At 40.7% G+C, this 21501-nt stretch overlaps 3 protein-coding genes across 3 annotated transcripts; all 3 read left to right on the top strand.

The window, feature by feature from the left end:
- Positions 1–510: 510 nt before the first annotated feature.
- LOC310998264 (calpain-2 catalytic subunit-like) lies at positions 511–7433 on the top strand (the record flags this gene model as incomplete). Its single annotated transcript, XM_083988228.1, has 21 exons — positions 511–747; positions 1785–1854; positions 2049–2167; positions 2988–3121; positions 3216–3384; positions 3492–3575; positions 3652–3737; positions 3841–3915; positions 4002–4162; positions 4254–4423; positions 4530–4541; positions 4640–4851; positions 5009–5045; positions 5608–5673; positions 5774–5831; positions 5923–5987; positions 6162–6230; positions 6309–6387; positions 6784–6900; positions 7021–7079; positions 7160–7433. The coding sequence occupies 21 exons, from the start codon at positions 511–513 to the stop codon at positions 7181–7183; spliced, it is 2103 nt and encodes a 700-aa protein (XP_083844354.1). The 3' UTR covers positions 7184–7433.
- Positions 7434–8563: 1130 nt separating this feature from the next.
- LOC310998014 (calpain-2 catalytic subunit-like) lies at positions 8564–15048 on the top strand (the record flags this gene model as incomplete). The annotated part of the gene is made up of 21 exons (XM_083987899.1): positions 8564–8800; positions 8989–9058; positions 9638–9756; positions 9849–9982; positions 10063–10231; positions 10333–10416; positions 10563–10648; positions 12222–12296; positions 12477–12634; positions 12728–12900; positions 13007–13018; positions 13168–13379; positions 13474–13510; positions 13605–13670; positions 13756–13813; positions 13900–13964; positions 14062–14130; positions 14242–14320; positions 14432–14545; positions 14637–14695; positions 15025–15048. 21 exons carry the CDS (start codon positions 8564–8566, stop codon positions 15046–15048), a joined length of 2100 nt encoding a protein of 699 aa, XP_083844025.1.
- Positions 15049–18447: 3399 nt separating this feature from the next.
- On the top strand, positions 18448–20782 carry cfl1l (cofilin 1 (non-muscle), like). The gene is made up of 4 exons (XM_083987953.1): positions 18448–18496; positions 19596–19885; positions 20038–20114; positions 20293–20782. The coding sequence occupies exons 1-4, from the start codon at positions 18494–18496 to the stop codon at positions 20400–20402; spliced, it is 480 nt and encodes a 159-aa protein (XP_083844079.1). The 5' UTR covers positions 18448–18493; the 3' UTR covers positions 20403–20782.
- The last annotated feature ends 719 nt before the right edge of the window (positions 20783–21501 follow it).

Below are 21501 nucleotides of genomic sequence, written 5' to 3'. Positions count from 1 at the left end.
TGTTAAATGTAATCCTTAACAACAACTTGGAGAAGAATAACACCTCTACCTTTTATCTTATCCATAAAGTTTTATTAACGATTCTTACAGAATGCCACTTTCATTTTTTTTTCATGAATCTAGTTTGCTTCTTTTGCTTTTGAAATAGAGGACAATATATTCAAGACATTGCCCATCACAAACACACAGCCTAAATAAAAAGTGAGGTATTGAGAATGGTGCTTTAATTTGCCTTTAGGTGTGTCCCTGTTTGTATTTCAGCTGTGGTCACAACCATCTCGTTGCAGATTTGCTTAGGGTTGCTGCTGCCTTTGTGCACCTCACCTGTCCATTATAGGCCCCTCCCTGTCTGTGATCCCACCCTGTCATCCCATCACCTGTGGCAGCTATAAAGGAGGCTGAGACAAAGACATATCTGGATTGTGTTCAGCTGGTGGAGGATCAGCTCACAAACCAACTCATCACAGGTCACCAGGGTCCAAATCCTGCACTGCAAGTAAGGAAGTGAGGATGACGTCCACAGCAGCGCGTCTGGCCCGTCAGCAGGAGAAGGAACATGGCGTCGGCACCAACCAGCATGCGGTCAAGTTCCTACATCAGGATTATAAAACTTTGCGTCAGCAGTGTCTGAAGAGTGGACGTCTGTTTGAGGACAACTGCTTTCCAGCTGAGAGGAAGTCACTGGGCTACAACGAGCTGGGGCCGTACTCATCCAAGATCAGGGGTGTGGTGTGGAAGAGGCCAACGGTAGGAGGCCACTGAAAACAGACACAAAGCAATACACAGTTTCTACTGTAATACTGTCTTGTTAAAGCAGGAATTTGGGGAGAAGAGGCAAAGTCCAGACATTGAAAAGATGAGGTGTGACTTCATCAGGATCAGAGAACTTGAAAAATCACTGTTAAAATCCAATCAAATTTTAATCAAAGCAGTGTCAAGTGTTCTGGGAGGATTTATTAATCATCTGCATAAACAAAACAAAGGTGATTTGGATGTAAGGGTAACACTTTACAATAAGGGTCCCTTAATTAACGTTAGTTAGTACATTATTAAGCATTAATATATAAACTAATGTGTAAATTAATGCATAATGAGTAATGCATACATAATGATTATTCAACTTTTATTATTACTTAATATTTTATTAACTAACTTTGAGTAGTAAACATTAATTAACTGCTTACTAATAGGCTGCATTAATGTGTTTCCTAATCCTAAGTAATACATAATAATGATTGTTATATAAGTAATACATAATAATTATTGTTAGTATATCTGTAAACAGTTAATTAATGCTTAATAATGTACTAACTAATGTTAATTAAGGGACCCTTATTGTAAAGTGTTACAGATGTATCCCAGAACAAAAGAAAAATTATTTTAGGTTCCTAACTTCTTGTTCCTCATAGTGATACTTCTGTGTCTAACATAAAATGTTTTTTGTTTTGTTTTGTTTTTTAAACCCAGTCATTAAATCAGAAATCAAGTGGTACTTCCTCATTCTATTTCAATAGTGTGATACTGGACTTAAAATACCGTAGTAAAACAAAACATTTGATAAATTATATTTGACTTTGTGGGGCGCTCTGGTGGGTGAGTGGACAGAGAGAACATCTCATATGGGCTCTGTGCAGGAAATTGAGGATTTGACTCAGAATGATCTTTTACTGTGTGTCTATTTCCCCCGATCTCTCTTCCTGTTTCCTACCATCCACTCTGCTGTCATATCTAATAAAGACAAAAAAATTAAGAAAAATGTTGACTGTAGTTGCTGTTCTCCTCAGGAGCTGTGTTCAAACCCTACGTTCATCGATGACGGAGCCACAAGGACGGATATTTGTCAGGGTGCTCTAGGTAAGTGGGTGGATGAGTAAGTGTTTTGTCTTTTCAGAAGCGACGTGTAAATATCTGTGGAAGAAAGCCTCCACCCATTTGATTGCAAAAGGAAGAGCTTAGTTGGCACAAGCTGTTTACGGCACTGTCGCACTGTGGTGAGAGCGTCATGCTGCTGCCCTGTCTCAAAGCAAACATCTGCTCTTGTTGTGCAGGTGACTGCTGGCTCCTGGCTGCGATAGCCTCTCTGACCCTAGACCACCGGGTGCTGGCTCGTGTGGTGCCTCCTGGACAGAGTTTCACTAAAGAGTATGCCGGGATATTTCACTTCCAGGTCAGTCAAAAACTCCATTCATCAGACCACAAACACTGACCCCAGTACAACGCACAACCTGGGCCGTTGTATAGGGGAGAAAGGTGATGATAATTCTAGGGGCCCAGCGCCCAGTAGGGCCCACAAAAAACCCCAGTAGTCTAATCTTTATGACTGATTTATTCTGCATAAGACCCTGACTAATACTTATAGTAATGCTGCATTAGCATCAAAACAAAGTTAATAAAACATGATAATATGTAGTCTAAGAAAAAAAAGTGGACAAGTCAGGGGGCAGGGGCCCACTTTAGTATTCTTTCAGGGGGCCCAGAATTCCTAGCAACGGCCCTGCGCACATGCTGCTTTGTTTGTTAAGTGCAGATAAGTTCTGATAATATTTCTGGTAACACTTTACTTGAAGGTCTCATCATAAGAGTGACATGACACTGTCATAAGAGTGACATGTCACAGTCATGAACATGTCATAAACATTATGTCAATGTCATAACACCCAGGTTTGTAGGGTTAGGGTTTGGGTTAACTGAATGACACTTAATAACAACGTCATGAGACCTTCAAGTAAAGTGTTACCATATTTCTTAGTTGTCCTCTGATCAATATGTGAAAGCAACTTGTGTCAGTTTTCTTCAACAGCAACAAAGATGAGCTGAGATGATGTTTAGTTTTGTATCCAAAATGGATGAATTGTACCTAACACATCAGACAGACGGTGTTATGTGATGATACTGTAGTTTGAAAAAATCATTTGTGTTGTGAGTCAACTTGCCGCTTTAATGTTTCATATTTGACCTGTAAATTGGTGGGAATGTTTTCTTCACAGTTCTGGCAGTTTGGAGAGTGGATGGATGTGGTGATTGACGACCGTTTGCCCACCAGGGATGGAAAGCTGCTGTTTGTCCACTCAGCGGAGGGCTCTGAGTTTTGGAGTGCCCTGCTGGAGAAGGCCTATGCTAAGTATGGATTATACCTGCATTTGTTTTTGTTAATAACATTATGTCCAGGCTACAGCTGGTGAATCTCTTCACCCAACGTCCTCTCTGTCTAACAGGTTGCACGGCTGCTACGAGGCTCTGTCAGGTGGAAACACTATTGAGGGTTTTGAGGATTTCACAGGAGGAATCGCAGAAATCTACGTCTTAAACAAAGCTCCAGGAAACCTCTTCCAAATCATACGCAGGGCCCTGCGCCTGGGCTCACTGCTGGGCTGCTCTATTGATGTATGTTTGATTTTCCTACTGATTTGCATGTCAATCCTCGACCACAGAAACCAACAATCATTGCGCTGATGGCATCAGGATTAAACATTTGTTCTTGGTACATCCAGATCACCAGTTCCCATGAGACGGAGGCAGTCACAGCTCTCAAACTTGTAAAAGGACACGCATACTCGGTCACCGGCGCAGAGGAGGTACACCTGAACTTTATTTCCTCTTGTCATTATACTACATACAAGTTCCTTTTCCAACCCTTGCTCTCTGCTACAGGTTCATTACCAAGGCCAGCTGGTTCAGCTGGTTCGCATCAGGAACCCCTGGGGTCAGGTGGAGTGGATGGGGCCTTGGAGTGACGGGTGAATATTATATATTTTATATTCATTAACCATCAGCTACTCGTGGTTAATTTCGGGCTTTCCCTAAAATGCATCTTTCCCCTTGTCCCCATTTTTTAATTAGATCCCGTGAATGGAAATATGTCAGTGAAAAAGAGAAACAAAACCTGAACCATGTGGCTGAAGATGGAGAGTTCTGGTAAATCCGCAACCTCTAACCTTTCAATTATGTGTGATATAACAGTGTTTTCTTTGAGGAGACAAACAGTATGTCCCTCTCCTCAGGATGTCCTACTCAGACTTCATCATGAAGTTCTCCAGGCTAGAGATCTGTAACTTGACCCCAGACTCACTCAAGAGCGATGACACCAGCCACTGGAACCAGTACCAGTTTGAGGGGATGTGGAGGGTGGGCTCCACTGCTGGCGGCTGCCGCAACAACCCGGGTAAGAGAGAAACCATACATAGATAACATCTGAGCAAGACGTTTACTCACACTAATTCATATAAATGTAAATGTTTTTCAATGTGTTCCAGCCACGTTCTCGTCCAACCCACAGTTTGTGGTGCGTCTGGAGGACGTGGACGATGACCCTCTGGACGGGGAGGACGGATGCACATTTTTAGTGGGGCTGATGCAAAAGCATGGGCGAAAGCAGAAGAAGCTTGACCAAGGGCCCGAGACCATCGGCTTTGCCATTTATGAGGTGTCTGAGAATAATCTGATATTATTTATGACATTAAAACCTACACTGGATTTGACTTTTCGAAAAACTAACTGATGTTCTCTAAAACTTTGCTTCCTTCTCACAGGTTCCAGATGAGGTCTGTATTTGTCCTGGTACACACCAGTAATGATCTCCTGCTTGCATGTCACTTGTGAATTTACTGTCACTCCAGTAATAAAAGTCTCTAATCTTTAGTACAAAGGCCGCAGCAACGTTCATCTGGGCCCTGACGTCCTGCTGCGACAGAGAGCCGTGGCCATGAGCAGCGCCTTCATCAACACGCGTGAAGTGTGTGACCGCTACAAACTTCCTCCAGGGGAATACGCCATCATCCCCTCCACCTTTCACCCTCACAAGAACGGCAGCTTCGTTCTCAGGGTGTTCTCAGAGAAACAGGCTGCAACCAGGTATCTGTGTGGTAATGGAGAGCATTAGTTTATACAGCCATCTAGTGGACAAAGCTCAGAATAGGCTCCGATTTCAGATTAACTGAGTAACCGAGTAGCCACTTGGTATTTCTACATTTCAACAGAGCGTGTTCAAATTGTCCTTTTCTATTTTTAGTCCACTGGAGGAGGACATTGATGCTAAAATAGAGGAGGTAAGAAAATCCAAAGGATGATGAACTGTCTTTGCTTGTTTAGAAGGTTCTGTATTGTATTAAATTATACTTCTATGCCTTTTTGTCATTATAAGGCAGAATTAGATTCTACATTAATACTATGAAAGTATCAAAGTTATCAGTCCACAGAGAAATGCAAACTCATTGTCTAAAGCTCAGTCCACTCAGAACCACTGTCCAACCAGGATTTAGTTTTAAACCACAAATACATAGGGATCAACATATCAATACAAAACACTGAAAATGTGTGCCCATTTTACATTATTCTTTAGGAAATGTTATTTTCTGGTCACATTAATTTTAAAAATAAGGCCTGATATATTGTGTTGAATTTAACATCCATTTCACAATGCCTGAAAATTAGGAATTTATTTATTTAAAACAGGGACAATGCACAAAAACATTAATCTTGTAAAACAAGAGAAGATGCCTTGAGCCAGGTTGTTTTTTGCTAATTTCCACCTTTCAATTGCATTGAAAAGAGCATATTATTTTACTTGAAAATGGTGACACATACTTGTCTCTGTCTTTTTCCTCACAGGAGGAGATATCTGAGAGTGAGGTGGATCCTCATTTCAAGCATCTCTTCAAGCAGATTGCTGGCAATGTAGGTAGAGAAGCATGAGAACAGATAGCAAGTCAGCTAAATACACACGTAGCTCTAAATGAGGATTACAAATTAAAATTGACACTTTGATATCAAACAGGACATGGAGGTGTCTGTCTTTGAGCTGGTTAGAATTCTGAACAATGTCGTCTCTCACCGTGAGTAGATTTGATTCACTGAAGTATATAAACAATTTTCACTAACATATTATTTTCAATGAGTTGATTATTTTTTATCACTGTCTTGCAGGGTCTGACATAAAGACTGATGGATTCAGCCTTGACACAGGCCGGCTTATTGTCAGCCTGTTGGATGTATCCTCTTTACACATGAAGAATTTAAAACACTCATTGAGAAATAGTCTCAAATCTGCAAAAACCCTCACTCTATGACAATTTATTGATCTATAGTTGCACTATAGCCTCATTTAAATGACTAATTAAAGGGCTAACATGCTGGGCTTTTTTATCAACCTTAACGTTCCCCAGAAAGATGAAAGTAACAGGTTGGGATTGATGGAGTTCCACCGCCTCTGGAACAAAATCCAGAAATATCTGGTAAGATCTAACTGACTTCAAATTAATTTTGGTCAAGATCTGTCTGCACCTGTAAACGCAATTCATGGCTGCTTATAGGAGATCTTCAAGACTCACGACTCGGACAACTCTGGCACTATGAGCTCCCTCGAGATGAGAGACGCTGCCACTCAAGCAGGTAACAGACAGGATCATGTGAGGAATCTTCTGCAGTAAAATGCAGCAAACCCTTAAAAATATATAGGCATACCCATTGAATACTGACAACTGAACAGAAGCAAACAAAAGCATGTTGGCATAACTGATTGTGTGTTATTATGTGTAACATGTGGGACTGGATAAGCCAGTTAGAGGACTCCCTCCCTGCACATGGGTGTCATTCATCTACACTTTGCCACAGTAACAATACAAGCGTGTGGGCGAGGCTGTGCAGCAAAGCTTCCATTATTACACAGCTCATACCTGACACCCTTTTAAAAAACTAAAACCTCCCCAGGATCAGGAATAATCCACATCTATGATACTGACTCAAAAAAAAAAACAACAGGAAACGATGCTCTTTTTTCTATGACAGGTTTCCATGTCAACAGCGCTGTGCTGCAGGCCATCGTCTGTCGCTACGCTGATGTTCAGTACGCCATAGACTTCGACAGCTTTGTGGGCTGCCTCATCAAACTGGAAATGCTCTTCAGTGAGTGTCAGCAGCAAACAGGGCTACACCCTTTCACCACACTGCGTCTCTTATTCATCTGTATCAAAGGGCCGTGGCTTGTTTACATCACCAGTATTTTTGTGTCTCTCCTTCAACCAGAAATGTTTAAGGCTCTGGAAAAAGCTGACTCCAGGAAGATCGAGCTGGACATGCAACAGGTGCGTGAGAGAATAACAAAAGCTGCCGGTTGGATGCCACTCCTAGTTTTTTCATCTCACCGTTGTGTTTCCTTTTACAGTGGCTGTGCCTGGCCATCTACTAGCTCTGCAGACAACACAACTAAAGACCCATCAGCAGGACGACAAACTTCAGTTAGTTATCAATGCATTGCAACTCACATGGAATTTTAGGGATTGAGGATTGTTGGTTTTTCATTTTATAGAAACTCTACATCTCCTAATAATGTTAAATGAGGTTTGCTGAACATGTACAGTGCCGTGAAAAAGTATTTGCCCCTTCTTGATTTCTTACTTTTTTTGCATATTTCTCACACTTGTTGTTTACAATCATCATCAAACAAATTTTGATATTAGGCAAAGATAACCCAAGTAAATATAATGCTTTTTTTTTAATGATGATTAATTGCCCCCCTTGTTAAATCATGAACTAACTGTGATAAACCTATTTTTTTGGAAAGCTGAGTTCAATTTCACTGTCCACAGCCAGGCCTGATCACTACCAGAGCAGTTGAATCAAGAAGTTACAAACCTGTTTGCGTGAAGTGAAGGAGGCAGAAGGGGGCAAATACTTTTTCACAGCACTACATGGGGAAAAGATGTCAAATGATAATAAAAAAAAAAAAAAAATAATAATAATAATAATAATAATAAAGAAACTAAGAAACTATGGCCTCTGGACTATTCTTATTCATCAAATCTTGAACAGGTCACACAAATTATCTGGTTCAAATTTAAACAAATTTATGAAATATTATAGTCTGTGCCTCACTGTACCTTCATTGCTTATAAATGTTAGTAAGAAATAATTTTTGCAGTTTTAACCCCATCAAATTTTTGTGGACCAGCTCAGGTTTCAGCTCAGCAGAATGTCAGCTGAACTGTGAAAAAACAGGGTCCGAGGCAACTCTTCTCTGATGTATCAATAAATAGCCTTTATTTATTTGGCCACTAGTTCATATTAGGACATTAAAAACAACCAATTGGAACACAGACTTCACCCATGCCTGATTGGTCCCAATTTAGGTCACCTGTGTGCATTGTTGCAGTATACCTGATGAAGGCCATGTGGGTCGACACATGTTGGTTGTATATGAACTAGCTGCCAAATAAAGGCTTTTTATTGATACATCAGAGAAAAGTTGCCTTGGACCCTGTTTTTTTTCACAATTTGACTGCAGCACCTTCCTGATTACCACTACAGCAACCCATATGAACGCTCTATTTGCTGCTCTGTACTCAGAATGTGAGCTACATCTGGTCCAGTTATAGGCAGACAATCAAAGCCAGATGCACAAAGGGCTGGATGAAACAGGTGAGCCAGAGCAAACTGTCTGGTCTGGCGAGGGTGTGGACTGGAGACAGTTGATCTGCATATATAAAGACAGAGCCTGTCAAACCACACAGACATAGCTGGCTGTCACAGTCACAGGCAGAGTGGACCACGTCGCGCCAGCTAGTGCAAAATGTCAGGGATCGCAGCCAAGCTTCAGCACAACCGAGAGCGAGCACATGGGGTCGGAACAAACTCTCATGCAGTGAAATACCTGAACCAGGACTATGAGTCGCTGAGGAGAAGCTGTCTGGTGAGAGGGCGGCTGTTTGAGGATGACTGCTTTGAGGCTGAGGCTTCATCTCTAGGCTTCGATGAACTGGGGCCCAGTTCACACAAAGTTCGGGGAATCGCCTGGGAGAGACCCACGGTGGGTACAGAAGGTGGATGGAAACATCTGCTGATTATAACTTTAGTCCTGTATTGTCAAAGCCTAATGTGAATGTGATTCAATACAGTTTTCCTGCAGCGTGTCAGCACTCAGATAATGAAAATGTCCCATCATAGTTTTATGATGGTGGATGAGAGGGTTTTACAGATTTCTTCATTTTTCTACAGGAGCTGTGTTCCAATCCAAAATTCATAGTTGAAAATGCGACCAGGACTGATATTTGTCAAGGAGCACTGGGTGAGAGAAACACACACACACAAGCCTGTTGCACAATCAGATATTTGCAGTATCTATTTCCCTATATTTCCATCTCCAACCATTCCAAAAACATTCAAATGACTTTGCATGCATATCTTAGATGTGACAGTTGGCAGATACAAGCACAATAACAGCTCTTCATGTTGACCTCCCTCTGTCATCTGCAGGCTTATCTTTTTTGTCGTTTTACATTTAAATGAATTCTAAAAGTCTAAAATTAAGCTGAGCAAATTCCTGTGAGTTGACTTCAGCTGTCATTGTGCACAAAGCACCTTATAACAACTCTCTTCATCCTGCCTGATGGATGCATGTGTGGGTGAGACTAAGTTGTCTTTGCTGCTGCTGAGCAATGTGGGTAATGCAAGAGAGCCATAACATCACAGCTGAGGTGTGTGTGTGTGTGTGTGTGCATACCTGTGGACACCACATACCTGTTGTGTTTTGGAGATGTGTCACAGGGACTAAAAGTGATTACAACATGTCGGAGCATGAAATCTCCTGAGTATGAGAGATGAGATCGGAATTGCCTTTATTCTAACACTGTTTGATTGTGTTCAGGTGACTGCTGGCTCCTGGCAGCTATCGCCTCTCTGACTCTCAACAAACAGGTTTTGTCTCGGGTTGTCCCCCATGACCAAAGCTTTGAGGATGACTATGCTGGCATCTTTCACTTTGAGGTAGAGCACTGTGACACAGCTGCATTCTTTTACAAATAACATGGAAGAGAGACAGGTTTGATTTTACTGTGTCCCATTTCTGTGGCTCTCAGTTCTGGCAGTTTGGCGAGTGGGTGGATGTGGTGGTCGATGACCGTCTGCCGACCAGAAATGGAGAGCTGCTGTTTGTTCACTCTGAGGAGGGGTCAGAGTTTTGGAGTGCCCTGCTGGAGAAGGCCTACGCCAAGTATGGATGAAAATAACTTCTGGATACCTTTCTGTCTGTTTCAATGTCTCCAGTCTTTCATGAATCCATTTTTCCTTCAGGCTGAATGGATGCTATGAGGCTCTTTCTGGAGGCAGCACCACTGAAGGCTTTGAGGACTTCACTGGAGGCATAGCTGAGAGACATGAGCTGAGCAGGCCAGTTCCCCATCTCTTCAAAATCATCAGGAAGGCCCTGGACAGAGGCTCCCTTCTGGGATGCTCCATTGATGTTAGTTTGGGTTTATTTTCTTGCTCTCGTGTAGCATGGTTGCATTCCACTTCTTTAAATGTGGTTATTTTTACCTAACAAGTTGTTCCTCTCCATCCCAGATCACTAGTGCATCTGACTCTGAAGCTGTTACACATCGCAAATTGGTGAAGGGTCACGCCTACTCAGTGACAGCAGCAGAGCAGGTGAGTTAAGTGCTAATACACAGTACTGTATGTGGTTGCACAGGCCACTGTGGCAAATACATGCCATTGTAATCGATACTACAAATGGTTACATTATTGCTTTTAGAGTTAGCCTTTTCCCCAATGTTTTCATACGTCTGTGTCAGGTGGAGTACAGAGGAGACAAGGAGAAACTGATCAGGATCAGAAACCCGTGGGGTCAGGTGGAATGGAATGGAGCTTGGAGTGACAAGTGAGTGTTGGACACATTCAGAGAGTTTTGATGACATGAAATCCAATAAACTGACTCATATTAGCTCTAGCTATGTAGCTACTAGTTTGTACTGGTAAGGCAATGCAAGGCAAGGCAGCTTTATATAGCAGATTTCATACCAAGGGGCAACTCAATGTGCTGTACATAAAGACAAAACATTTAAGAGTAAAAACTGGAAACTGGAAGGAGAAAAAAAAACGTGCAATTTTGTAAAATTAAAATAAAACCCAAAACAGTAGAAATCGGAAACATTACACATGCAATTAAAAGCAAGAAAAAAGAATAAAAGAAGGCACAGGAAAATATAATATAATATAATATAATATATACAACTAGACTAAAATAGAGCATGAAATATGAGTTTGCAGCATGAAATATTGATTTGTATTAAAATTAATAGGATTTACAGTGCAAATCCAAGATTAAGAGCTCGGGTGCAAGTGGTTCTTTAAAAGAGCTCAGCCATAAGCACTGAAAAGAGAAATGTTAACTTGGATTTAAAATGCTTACAGTTGGGGCTGATTTCAGTAAACACTTATCTCGAAGCTGTGAAAGACATTCATGGTTCCTTCATGATGTGTGCTCATGACGTTGGTGATGATCCCCTGACCTCCTCGGTTGTGGTTTTGAGTGGGATATCTCTACACTGTTCGGTTGGATTGCCATGTGTGCAGACTTTGAAATTCCCAGTGTTGTCGTAACTTTATAATCCTTCAACCTTTCAGCTGTGTTTTGTGGTTTGTGTAATAAGAATCAATCAACAATTTAATTATTATTTTACTGCTTCACACTTCTTATTAACATGCTTTCTCAACTCACCGCTCTTTTCTTGTTCAGACACGTTAAGACCTTCCAGTCAAATTGCAATATAATATATAAAGTAGGCCTCTTAATTCACTGTGCATGCAACACACGGAGACATGTGGACACACCCAGTGGAGAGGCTGGTAAATCCTGTTGTGAAAGGATGTTGTTGCACAGACTCTGACTTTACAGCTTATTTTTGTGCTGTGGGTGGAGGAGCATGTCTGTCTGGCCATACAACCAGCTGACAACTCTGTCCTGACTGCCTTCAGCTCCCAGCAGGGCAGAGGCACAGCTTGTGAGCAGGCAGGGCAGGAAACTGCTTGGGGCTTGAGGGCTGACAAACATAAATCCACTGATTATTTGCAGCCGCATCCCAGAAGCTGAGTTTTCAGTCCTAAAGCCTGCACATATGATCACTAACACCACTCAGTAAGAAACCTCCCTCAGGGGGCTGCACATGTTGGAGTTAGGGTTATAGGTTCTCTATATTCCTTTTTTTTTTTAAATTATGCTTTGTCATCTCTATATTATTAGTTTTCTAAATTAAACAAATGTTGACATTTTAAGGAAAAAAGCTCATATTTTCCATATTTTTCATTAGTGTCATACTTCATAGTGATAAATGCTGGATTGGCCCTTAAGAATTTTTGGACCATAATCGACTCTCACCACTGTCCAAGTTGGGCCTATTTATTTTTGTTTGTGCACACCCTGTAGTTTATCTTCCATCTGTCTCTTTTTTTAGCTCTTCTGAATGGAGATATGTGAGCTCTGAGGATCGACAGAGGCTGACCAACCGGGCTGAGGACGGAGAGTTCTGGTAAATCTCATTCAATCCGCTTTTCTCCAACAAAATCCACACACTGACTGAACAAAAGTTTATGAATATTCACCTCATGTATCTGAATAGGATGGATAAGGTGGTGAACCCCAGCATTTCAGAGTTTTTTGCATTAAAGCTGGTCATTTTCCGTTTTCCACACTCTGCTTTTCCCCAAAGGATGTCATTTTCTGACTTCCTGCGCCAATATTCACGCCTTGAGATCTGCAACCTCACCCCTGATGCTCTCACGGGCGAGTACAAGAAATGGGCAGAGACTGAGTTCGAAGACACGTGGAGGAGAGGCGTGTCAGCTGGTGGCTGCAGAAACTATCCAAGTACAACCAGTTTCCCCGTCTTTTGTTCCAGATTTGAACCCTGCACTGCTATATAGTATGTGTCATGAACAAACCCTTGCTTCTCCTTTCTAGATTCCTTCTGGATGAACCCTCAGTTTGTCATCAAGCTGGATGATGTGGACGATGACCCTGACGATGGTGAGGAGGAGGGCTGCACCTTCATTGTGGGCTTGATGCAGAAGAACAGGAGGAAAATGAGGAAAATGGGGAAGGACATGCAAACCATTGGCTTTGCCATCTATGAAGTAAGAAGCTTACAGACGACACTGTCAGCGCTAAAACCTGCTTCAGTAGAGAATTTTCAACATTTTCACATATTCTTACATTCGATTTTTCATCTTTTTTTTCTAGCTTCCTGAGGAGGTATGTAAGCCAAGATGAAGGAGCTTAATGAGCCTTCATTTTTCATGACAAATGAGTATCAAGCTGTTGCACTGTCGCTCACTATCCAGCCATCAAAATTCAAACTGTCACGCAACTATTTACACTGTACTGTACGTGTCCTTTCCCAGTTCTCTGGCAAAAGGCAGGTGCACCTGAAGAAAAACTTCTTCCAGTACAACTGTTCGGCAGCACGCTCCGAGACCTTCATCAACCTGCGGGAAGTGTGCAACCGCTTCTGTCTCCCCCCTGGAGAATACCTCATCATCCCCTCCACCTTTGAGCCCAACAAGAACGGAGACTTCTACGTGCGCGTGTTCTCTGAGAAACAGGCTGATTTCCAGTATGTTTGTTTCACAAATTGTCAAAATGTGACCGAGTGAAGAGTTCTATTAATTGCAGCATTCAAAATGATCATTTTAACTTCTGCCTTTCAGAGAGATTGATGATCCAGTGGAGTGCCATGTTGAGGAGGTAAAATCACATCCCTTGATGTACGCTTTCTAATATGTCAATTGAAATGAAGATTTTAAGAATACAATAGATCATATAACCTTGTCATCTCCAGATTGATATCGATAAAGATGACATCAGTGACAGATTCAAGAGACTGTTTGGACAGCTTGCTGGACATGTGAGTAGGCTGAAGTTTTAATCCTTCCTTCCCCTCATGGTCTCCCTGACGACTTACACAGTGTTTGTGTCATGTGGTTTTGCAGGATGTGGAGATCTCTGTGTTTGAGCTGCAGAAAATCCTCAACAGAGTGGTGACGAGGCGTAAGAAACCCCATCTCTTTCAAGCATGTTCGGTGTGTGTATTCACTCACAGCAATGTATCCCTGTGTTTTTTTTTTCATTTGCAGGAGATGACATCAAAACCAGTGGGTTTAGCCTGTCGACTTGCCACAACATGGTCAACCTGCTGGATGTATCCTTCCCATTTCCCATTCTTTAGTCATGTCAGGAGATCACACATCACTCTGTGTGATGGCACATTGTAATTTTCCTTAACACGTTCTTCAAAGAAAAATGGAAGTGGCAAGCTGGGACTGGTAGAATTTAAGATCCTGTGGACAAAGATTGAGCAGTTCTTGGTATGTTCCTGTTCCTGGTTTGTCCTGGCATTAACATTACACATGTAACATACACTAGATTCTAAGTAGGAAGGTGATAACAGATGTCAATGGGGTTGGGCTCTCCATTAGGACCTGTACAAAGGGAAAGATGTGGACCAGAGTGGCTGCATGAGCTCCTCTGAGATGCGGATGGCTGTTGAGGATGCTGGTAAGTTTGTGTCATTATATCGTTCCTTCTCATTAATAAACTGCCACTTATTTGCATTCCTTCCGCTCTGTTACATCTGATCACTCAGTTCATCTTGTTGCATTTCAACAGGTTTCTCTCTCAACAACCCTCTGCACCAGATCATCGTGGCCCGCTACAGTGAGGCAAACGTGATTGACTTTGACAACTTTGTCTGCTGCCTGGTTCGCTTAGAGTCACTCTTCAGTGAGTCCTTTTCCTTGTCAACGCATATTTGTATCCAGCTGTCGATGACAAAATCATGTAGAGTTGTGATGTTTACTGTCATTTACAACAGACACCTTCAAGACCCTGGACAAGGATGGCTCTGGAGAGGTAGAACTGGGATTCAAGGAGGTAAAAGCTTGTTTTGTAAAATGAAACAGCAATGCGTGAACTTAGAATTATAGGGTTCTATCTCCGTTTTGGGTAGTTCCGAGATATTGAGCAAAGTTCCAACTCGGCTTGTGTTTTGGTTGATAGAACCTTTTTATTTTATGAATAACTAATTTAAAAAATGTTGAAAATATAAGAATAACACCACACAGGCATTAACAGACCACTAATGGATGATATTATGCAAAAAACTCAATTTTGAAAAAAATGGAGATAGAACCTTATAATTCTAAGCTCACGAATGGGAAGTGATACTTTATTGTGACCTGTGTCTGTGTTTCCATCCACAGTGGCTGAGTCTGTCGATGGTGTAGAGGAGCTCCAAATGTTTGCAACTGAAGAATCAAGGCTGCGGTTGAAGTGTCATATAAACTCTGAACATTTAGGTAGATGTTTTTGAGTGAATATCAGTCAACAGGGATGCATTTTGGGAGAAAAAAAATGATGGTTTGAATATATATCCAAAAACAAATAAAAAGTCACAATCTCCCTCAAATAATAATGGGTTTATTTATTAAACAATAAAAAGACAAAAAAAATGTTATATCAGTTGTTGTGTGCTGTGTTCTTCCAATATGTCCACTGAACCATTCTTTATGAACACTAAATATGTAGCTGCAGCCAGCAGCCAGATACAGTAAATACTATCCTAAGAGTGTGTTTTGTGTGTGTGAGTGTGTGTGTGTGGTTTACTTTTTTTACCCACTTTTCTAGTTTTCCCATAATCCCAGTCTGTTAACTTCTAATGTACAATACAGACATGAAAAGGCTTATTTTATTCTTACAGCAATAAGGCAATTATCTGAAAATGTAACTACTCTTGTGATGACAAGGCAAGAGTTTTGATGCCACTGACCAATCTGCAGTCAAAGAAGTGAAAATGATTTTGGATATTTCACACATCAAGGTTCATTAAACCAGTGTTTTTCGACCTTGGGGTCGCCTGGAATTCAAATGGGGTCACCAGAAATGTCTAGTAATTGATACAAATATTTTTTTAACTAATTGTTATTCTTTTTTAAATTATGATTAAAAACACCAAAGGCAATCTTAAACAACTGTATTCTATACTTTCACTTTCTTGAATATAAATTGAGTTCAAATAAAATGCAACATATAAAATCTGAGCTGGTGCATCTTGATTGACGCGGGTCGCCAGAAATTCGTGATGTCAAAATGGGGTCACAAGCCAAAAAAGGTTGGGAATCACTGCATTAAACCATAAATTAGCCCCTGTGCAGTGAAACTTGCACTCAACAATGGCAATAAAACAAACCAAACATCTACTAGCTGAAACAAGCTTATTGGTTGAGGTCATTGTGGGTGGCAGAATGAAATGTGACTGACCACACCCAATAATAGTTCAACACATGTGAAACTTGAACAGAGGTGAGAACAACAGTGGTTTGTTTTGTTTTCTATCCGTGTTACTCCTTAGCTACAGACTAACACAGTGTGAAGACAGAACACAGGGCGTCTTAAAAAAAAGTTGTCAAGGTGATTCATGGTTCACACACACTTTGACACGATTAAGACTAATTTTCATTCATTTAATTCAGCAAATGTCCAATAATTGGCCTTTGACGCATGCAATCGACCTATACGGGAAATTATTAATAAAATCAAGTAATTTCAAGAAGGCCATCTAAAAAAAAAAGTTCAAAATAATTGTAGGCCTATGTTAATTAGATAAGTGATAATTAAGAAAATCAAGTACTGTTCTTATGAAGTTTCATTTATTTAGAATCTGTTGATTTCCATTCTCTCTGTGCACAAATTGGAGTCTCCATATGCTGGCCCTATAGTTTTTGGTGGTAAATTCAGTCATGTGGTGTTTCAGTAATTTACCAGTAGAGGTCAGAGTTCTCATAGAGTCGGATTCAGTGCTTTGACGCAACTGACTGGGTTCTGGTCAAAACTGCAATGTGCTTGCAGCAGCGTGAAGTTTTCAGCTCACACAGAGCTATGCTGCAGCTATTTCCTGTCCTGTGAGGTTCACTTTTGTATTTCCCCTTTTATGACTCTGAAAGACGCTACCAGCTGCTGTTAGCTCTGGCAGCCAGGCCTAAAAAAACCGAGAAGAGTGGCTGGTAAACTGTGACATATTCCGACATTTTCAACTCCTCCTTTTTGCAGCAGGATGTGAGGCAGGCCTCTGACTCTGTAAACTAATAATCATCTCAGCGAAAGCATTAGGCCACTGTGATGCTTAAGCGGAGTATCTGTATTGAAAATAGTCACTGCAGAGGAGGAGTTTATTATGTACAGAATCTCCACCCAATTGACCTAAATTATGTGTATGACCTCCATAAGACAAATGTTAATTCATGGTATGTTCTAATTTGCCATTGAGACAGTTTAGCAGTTTACATGGCTCAATGACTCCTTTTGTCAGTGTTTGTATTTTTCCAGCTCCATGTTACAGCACACACAGCAACACTGTATTGCAAATGTTGGATTACACATTCTGCTTCAGCAGGACTTTGAAGAAATCTTTGTCTGTATGTGTGTAAATATTAAAACATTATATAAGTATTTATGCTACTCTCGTCATTAGTTGCCAAGCTTCTTGCTGTCATCACATCTGAGACACACCCATATGTGTCAGCTGTTCCTCACTAATAAAACAATCACTGGTCTGTGCTGATCCACAAGCAAATAGGTTGGAGGTCGGTGGTGTGGATTTTCACATTTACGTAAATATACATAGTTGATTTCCACAATTGGAAAAGGCCTGGTTTGGGACCAGAGGACGGGCAGAGTCTCCCCTCTGTCACCTGGACCCTAAATTCTTGGATTTTAAGGAAAAGTTGCATTTTTTTTCATTGCACAGACAGACAGGGAAAAATAATAACTAGAATATCAGATGACCCAGTTTAAAATGTTGTTCCTTGTTTTCTTTTCTTTTCTTTTCTTTTTCTTACCTGATTACAACAAGATTGGCATCAACTTTTGTCTGTTTTACAGTCTTAAGAGTTGTGTCGTTTTCAGCCAAGAACCTGCTACAATCTTACAGCAATCCAATTATGAACACACCAGAATCACTTTTTTGTGAGTCACATAAACTTCACTGACTTGTCAGTGCTTACATAACAAATGTGGAGAAAACCAGCTATGAAATGAACCAACAACTGAAAATTTCCACTTTCAGTTCAAATCATTCTGACGTGTCCTAAGTGGTAAACGTTTCCTGTGTTTCAACCAGTTTTTCACACTCCTGACTACTAAGCTCTCTGCACAGGTATAGATAATTCTTTTTGGTACGTCAGTGAACTCTTTCCACCTTTTACCTTATAAGGCCATTGAGCTGCATCTGAGCAGCAGTTGAGTTTAAAATGTGGACAGGTATGTTCTCCTTATAAGGGTTGTTGTGTGCTGCTCCCACCCATGACTCGCTTGAGCTCACCTGGGGCTTCTGGATAAATGAAAAAGAAAAAGGAAGATCTCTGCCCCATGTTAAACCAAAACAAACGGACAGGGCAAGAAAAATATTTGCCCAGCACCAAACAATGGAGCACGTATAACATTGTGATTTAGCCGTCAAATGTAGTGTAATGCAATTGCTTTTGCTGAGGTTGCAGCTGAAACTGTCACACCTGGGAAGAAGGGGGTGGATCTGGTTTTGGAGGTGGGCTCATTGGCAACAGCCCCTCCTACATGAGTCAACCTGCTCTCTCCTTCCTTATGACCCCTTCTGCACTGTGACTACTGCTGCCATTTTTTCTCTGCTGCCTGCTCCCTCACAGACCACAAGCAAAAATGGTGAGTAACTTTCCTGAAGAGTTTGTCTGTGTCAGTCAACAGTTTCTTCTGTGAGATGAGATTACAAGTGCCCAGCACTGGACATGCAATATACGGATAGTAGTAGGGGTTTTGATATACTCATCCTAACAGTGTTTGCTGGGGGGGAAATGAATGAATGACGCTGAAGTTGTAAAGTTGTCTTAAGACTGATGTTTGCTGTTTGAGAAGAAGTTGGCTGTTTGAAAAAGGGAATTTGGTTTTTGCAAGGGACTTTACAAGGTGTGGTTTTGCCTCCAAGATGGTGGGAGCTTTGTTCGTGCTTGAAATTTGTTCAGAGTGAATGCCTTGGGGCGGTCTTTCTTGTGCGAACTTGTTCCACAATGACTGGAATGTGACAGAGCTGTGGCCGTGAACGCTCAGGGGGAAGCTCCTCTCGTAGTGTGTGATTACTGACTGAGACATGGAGAGTATCTATCTGCACATTTAAACCAACTAAATAGCGTACCGTAAACACATCTCTCCAAAGTGTAGTTCAAGAACTTCCTGTTTCCTCATCTTTCAGTTCTGCTTTTTGTCTATTAGAAAAAAGGAAAAAAAAAAAAGAGAAAAGAAACAAAGTACAAGTGAACATCATCTATTTGAGTACGAGCCAAGGCCCAAATCTTCCACAGCGTTCCTACTCTAATAGTCTGTCATCAGAATTTTCTAACTGTTGGTGCTAAACTTAGTTAATGGAAATCCTGTGATAAAACAACATGGAAGCAGTCTTTGCTTGGTCACCTTTTTTGTTTATGTATGTAATAACTGAAATTCAGTTTGCATCTTTTACACAAACAGTTATCTTTCAAAATTCAGGATCTTGCACAGTTGCAACAGCAAGGTTCAAGTAAATGCAGGTTATAAAAGCAATTATAGTTTTATTTATTTGTCTTTGTGTTCTCCTCTGTTTTGTGTGCAGAGCATGAGATACACTGAATTATTTCGCTAACTGACAATACACCAACCTGTAGGGTTGCTACCTTCTGAAGGAGTTGGCCCACATCTAATAAAATAGGACACTGATAAAACAACATGGTTGACTAATTATAGACATGTTGCATTTTGTGTTTCTTACCAGACGTCTGGGGTAAAAGTCGCTGACGAAGTGAAGGACCTCTACAATGAGATGAAATTGGTGAAAAATGAGGATGATGAGAACGAGCGTTTAAGAGTGGCCATCTTTGTAATCAAGGATGGTTTCATCGGCATTGAAAAAGCCATCCGGCAAAAGGACCTGGTCGATACGGAGGATGTATTCAAACACACCATGAATTTGCTCACCGAGAAGATGTGTCGCTACATGCTGTATGACTGCCACTATGAAACCAAGGAAGCAATTAAAAAGGAAGAACTGGTCTTTCTGATGTGGTAAGCCTTTACATAACAGCTACAGTGTCATCCATTTTCCCTGATTTAAACTGTTTTCAAGTGCCAACCTCACTGTATTCTGAAGATGCGTGTTGTATGTCCCTCTATTCCAAACTTAACAACAAAACAACAATGCTCTTTTTTTATGTCAGGGCTCCTGATACTGCACCAATCAAAGAAAAAATGAGCTATGCTAGCTCTAAAGAATCCATTAGGAAGGTCCTGACAGGTAAATGTTTTTTCTCTTTCTTTATTTTGTCAAATCTTAATTGTGGTGGGAGCACCAGATGCTACAATCACATCTTTTTTTTTTTTATGCCTTAACTGTAAAAAAAAAAATTAGAAGATGTTAACATTTAAGTTCAAATGCTCCTTTAAAAAAAATCTAACTCTGATGTCTTCAACAGGAATCAAACATCAGTTGCAGGTAAACGACCCTGCAGACTACCGCCAGAGGGGAAACTTTGCTGCTGAATTAGGGAAAAGCGTACTCACACTTGAGGGCCATCCTGTGTGATTTCTTGATCAAGGTCAATTTAAAGGGATTTGAAATGACACCAAAGTTTCCAAATCAATTTTGCTTTGAGCCAAACTAAAGATGGGGAGGAAAATGAAATAAAAAAAATAAAAAATTAGGAGGCAGTCAGCCAACACCAGTTTGGCTGTGAAAACAGACTCAATACAGATTTAAATTTATTTTACATATACATATACAATGATACCATCATGTATCACATGACTGTTGGTACATTTATATTTCTCATATCAATAATTTTCTGTTTTTAGTCTCTGTATATTCCAGTATACACCATGTGTCTTCCTGGACGCCTTACTAGAGTTTACGAAATGACTGGGACTTCAAGTTCAACTAATGTGTTCTTGTGACTGTTACACTTGTAAAGAATAAAGACTTTTTACAAAGAATAAACCAAATGTTTCCACCATAATGCAGCAGCCAATGCACTTTCTGAGTGTAGACAATACATTTCAGTGTAACTGATTGTTGTTAAACTTGTGTATTTCATGCTTGACAGAAAGTTACTTATACTGGCCTTTACTAGTGTTTTGTTTTATTTCAAGTCAGTCGGACATTACATCCCATTTTTACAGCTGATATCTTTCAATAGTCTAGTCCACACTGTACGGGTGTGTGGTGGTTAGTGTCACGCAGCAAAATTGTGATGGATGGATAAAGGCCTTAAGAGATAGCTGGGGGATCAGTTAAAGCACGTGGATGTACAATAGGTTTGGGTCTGCCTTTAAATTCTTTGTAAACTATACAATCATTCTTTTTAGAAATAGTACTACTAAAATTGTTGTTTGCATAAAAGAAACTAACATAGGCTACATCCATGTTCCATATGCACATTGACTTTGGTCAGATGTTCTTCTATGTGTATATAGGCTTTTCATGCCTTTATTAGATAGAACAGTTGAGAGAGACAGGAAATGGGGAGGGGGAAACCAAGGACTGGATTGGTTCGAACTGGATTAAAAAAAGGATATTCTGCAAATTAGTTATGCTGTTATGTTTAGAGATGTACGTAGGTGGATTTTGCTACTTTAAAACTCTCACCCATAAAGCCAATGGGCATATTTCCGAATGTTAAACCAGT

This window comes from Trachurus trachurus (assembly GCF_905171665.1).
Source record: "Trachurus trachurus genome assembly, chromosome: 15".
Lineage (NCBI taxonomy): Eukaryota > Metazoa > Chordata > Actinopteri > Carangiformes > Carangidae > Trachurus > Trachurus trachurus.
This window is presented reverse-complemented; position numbering and strand designations above follow the sequence as displayed.

Excerpts from the sequence above, each read along its gene's own strand:
- cfl1l (XM_083987953.1), top strand. Across the intron at positions 19,886-20,037 it reads GAACTGGTCTTTCTGATGTG|GGCTCCTGATACTGCACCAA; the intron begins GTAAGCCTTTAC and ends TTTTTATGTCAG. Across the intron at positions 20,115-20,292 it reads CATTAGGAAGGTCCTGACAG|GAATCAAACATCAGTTGCAG; the intron begins GTAAATGTTTTT and ends TGTCTTCAACAG.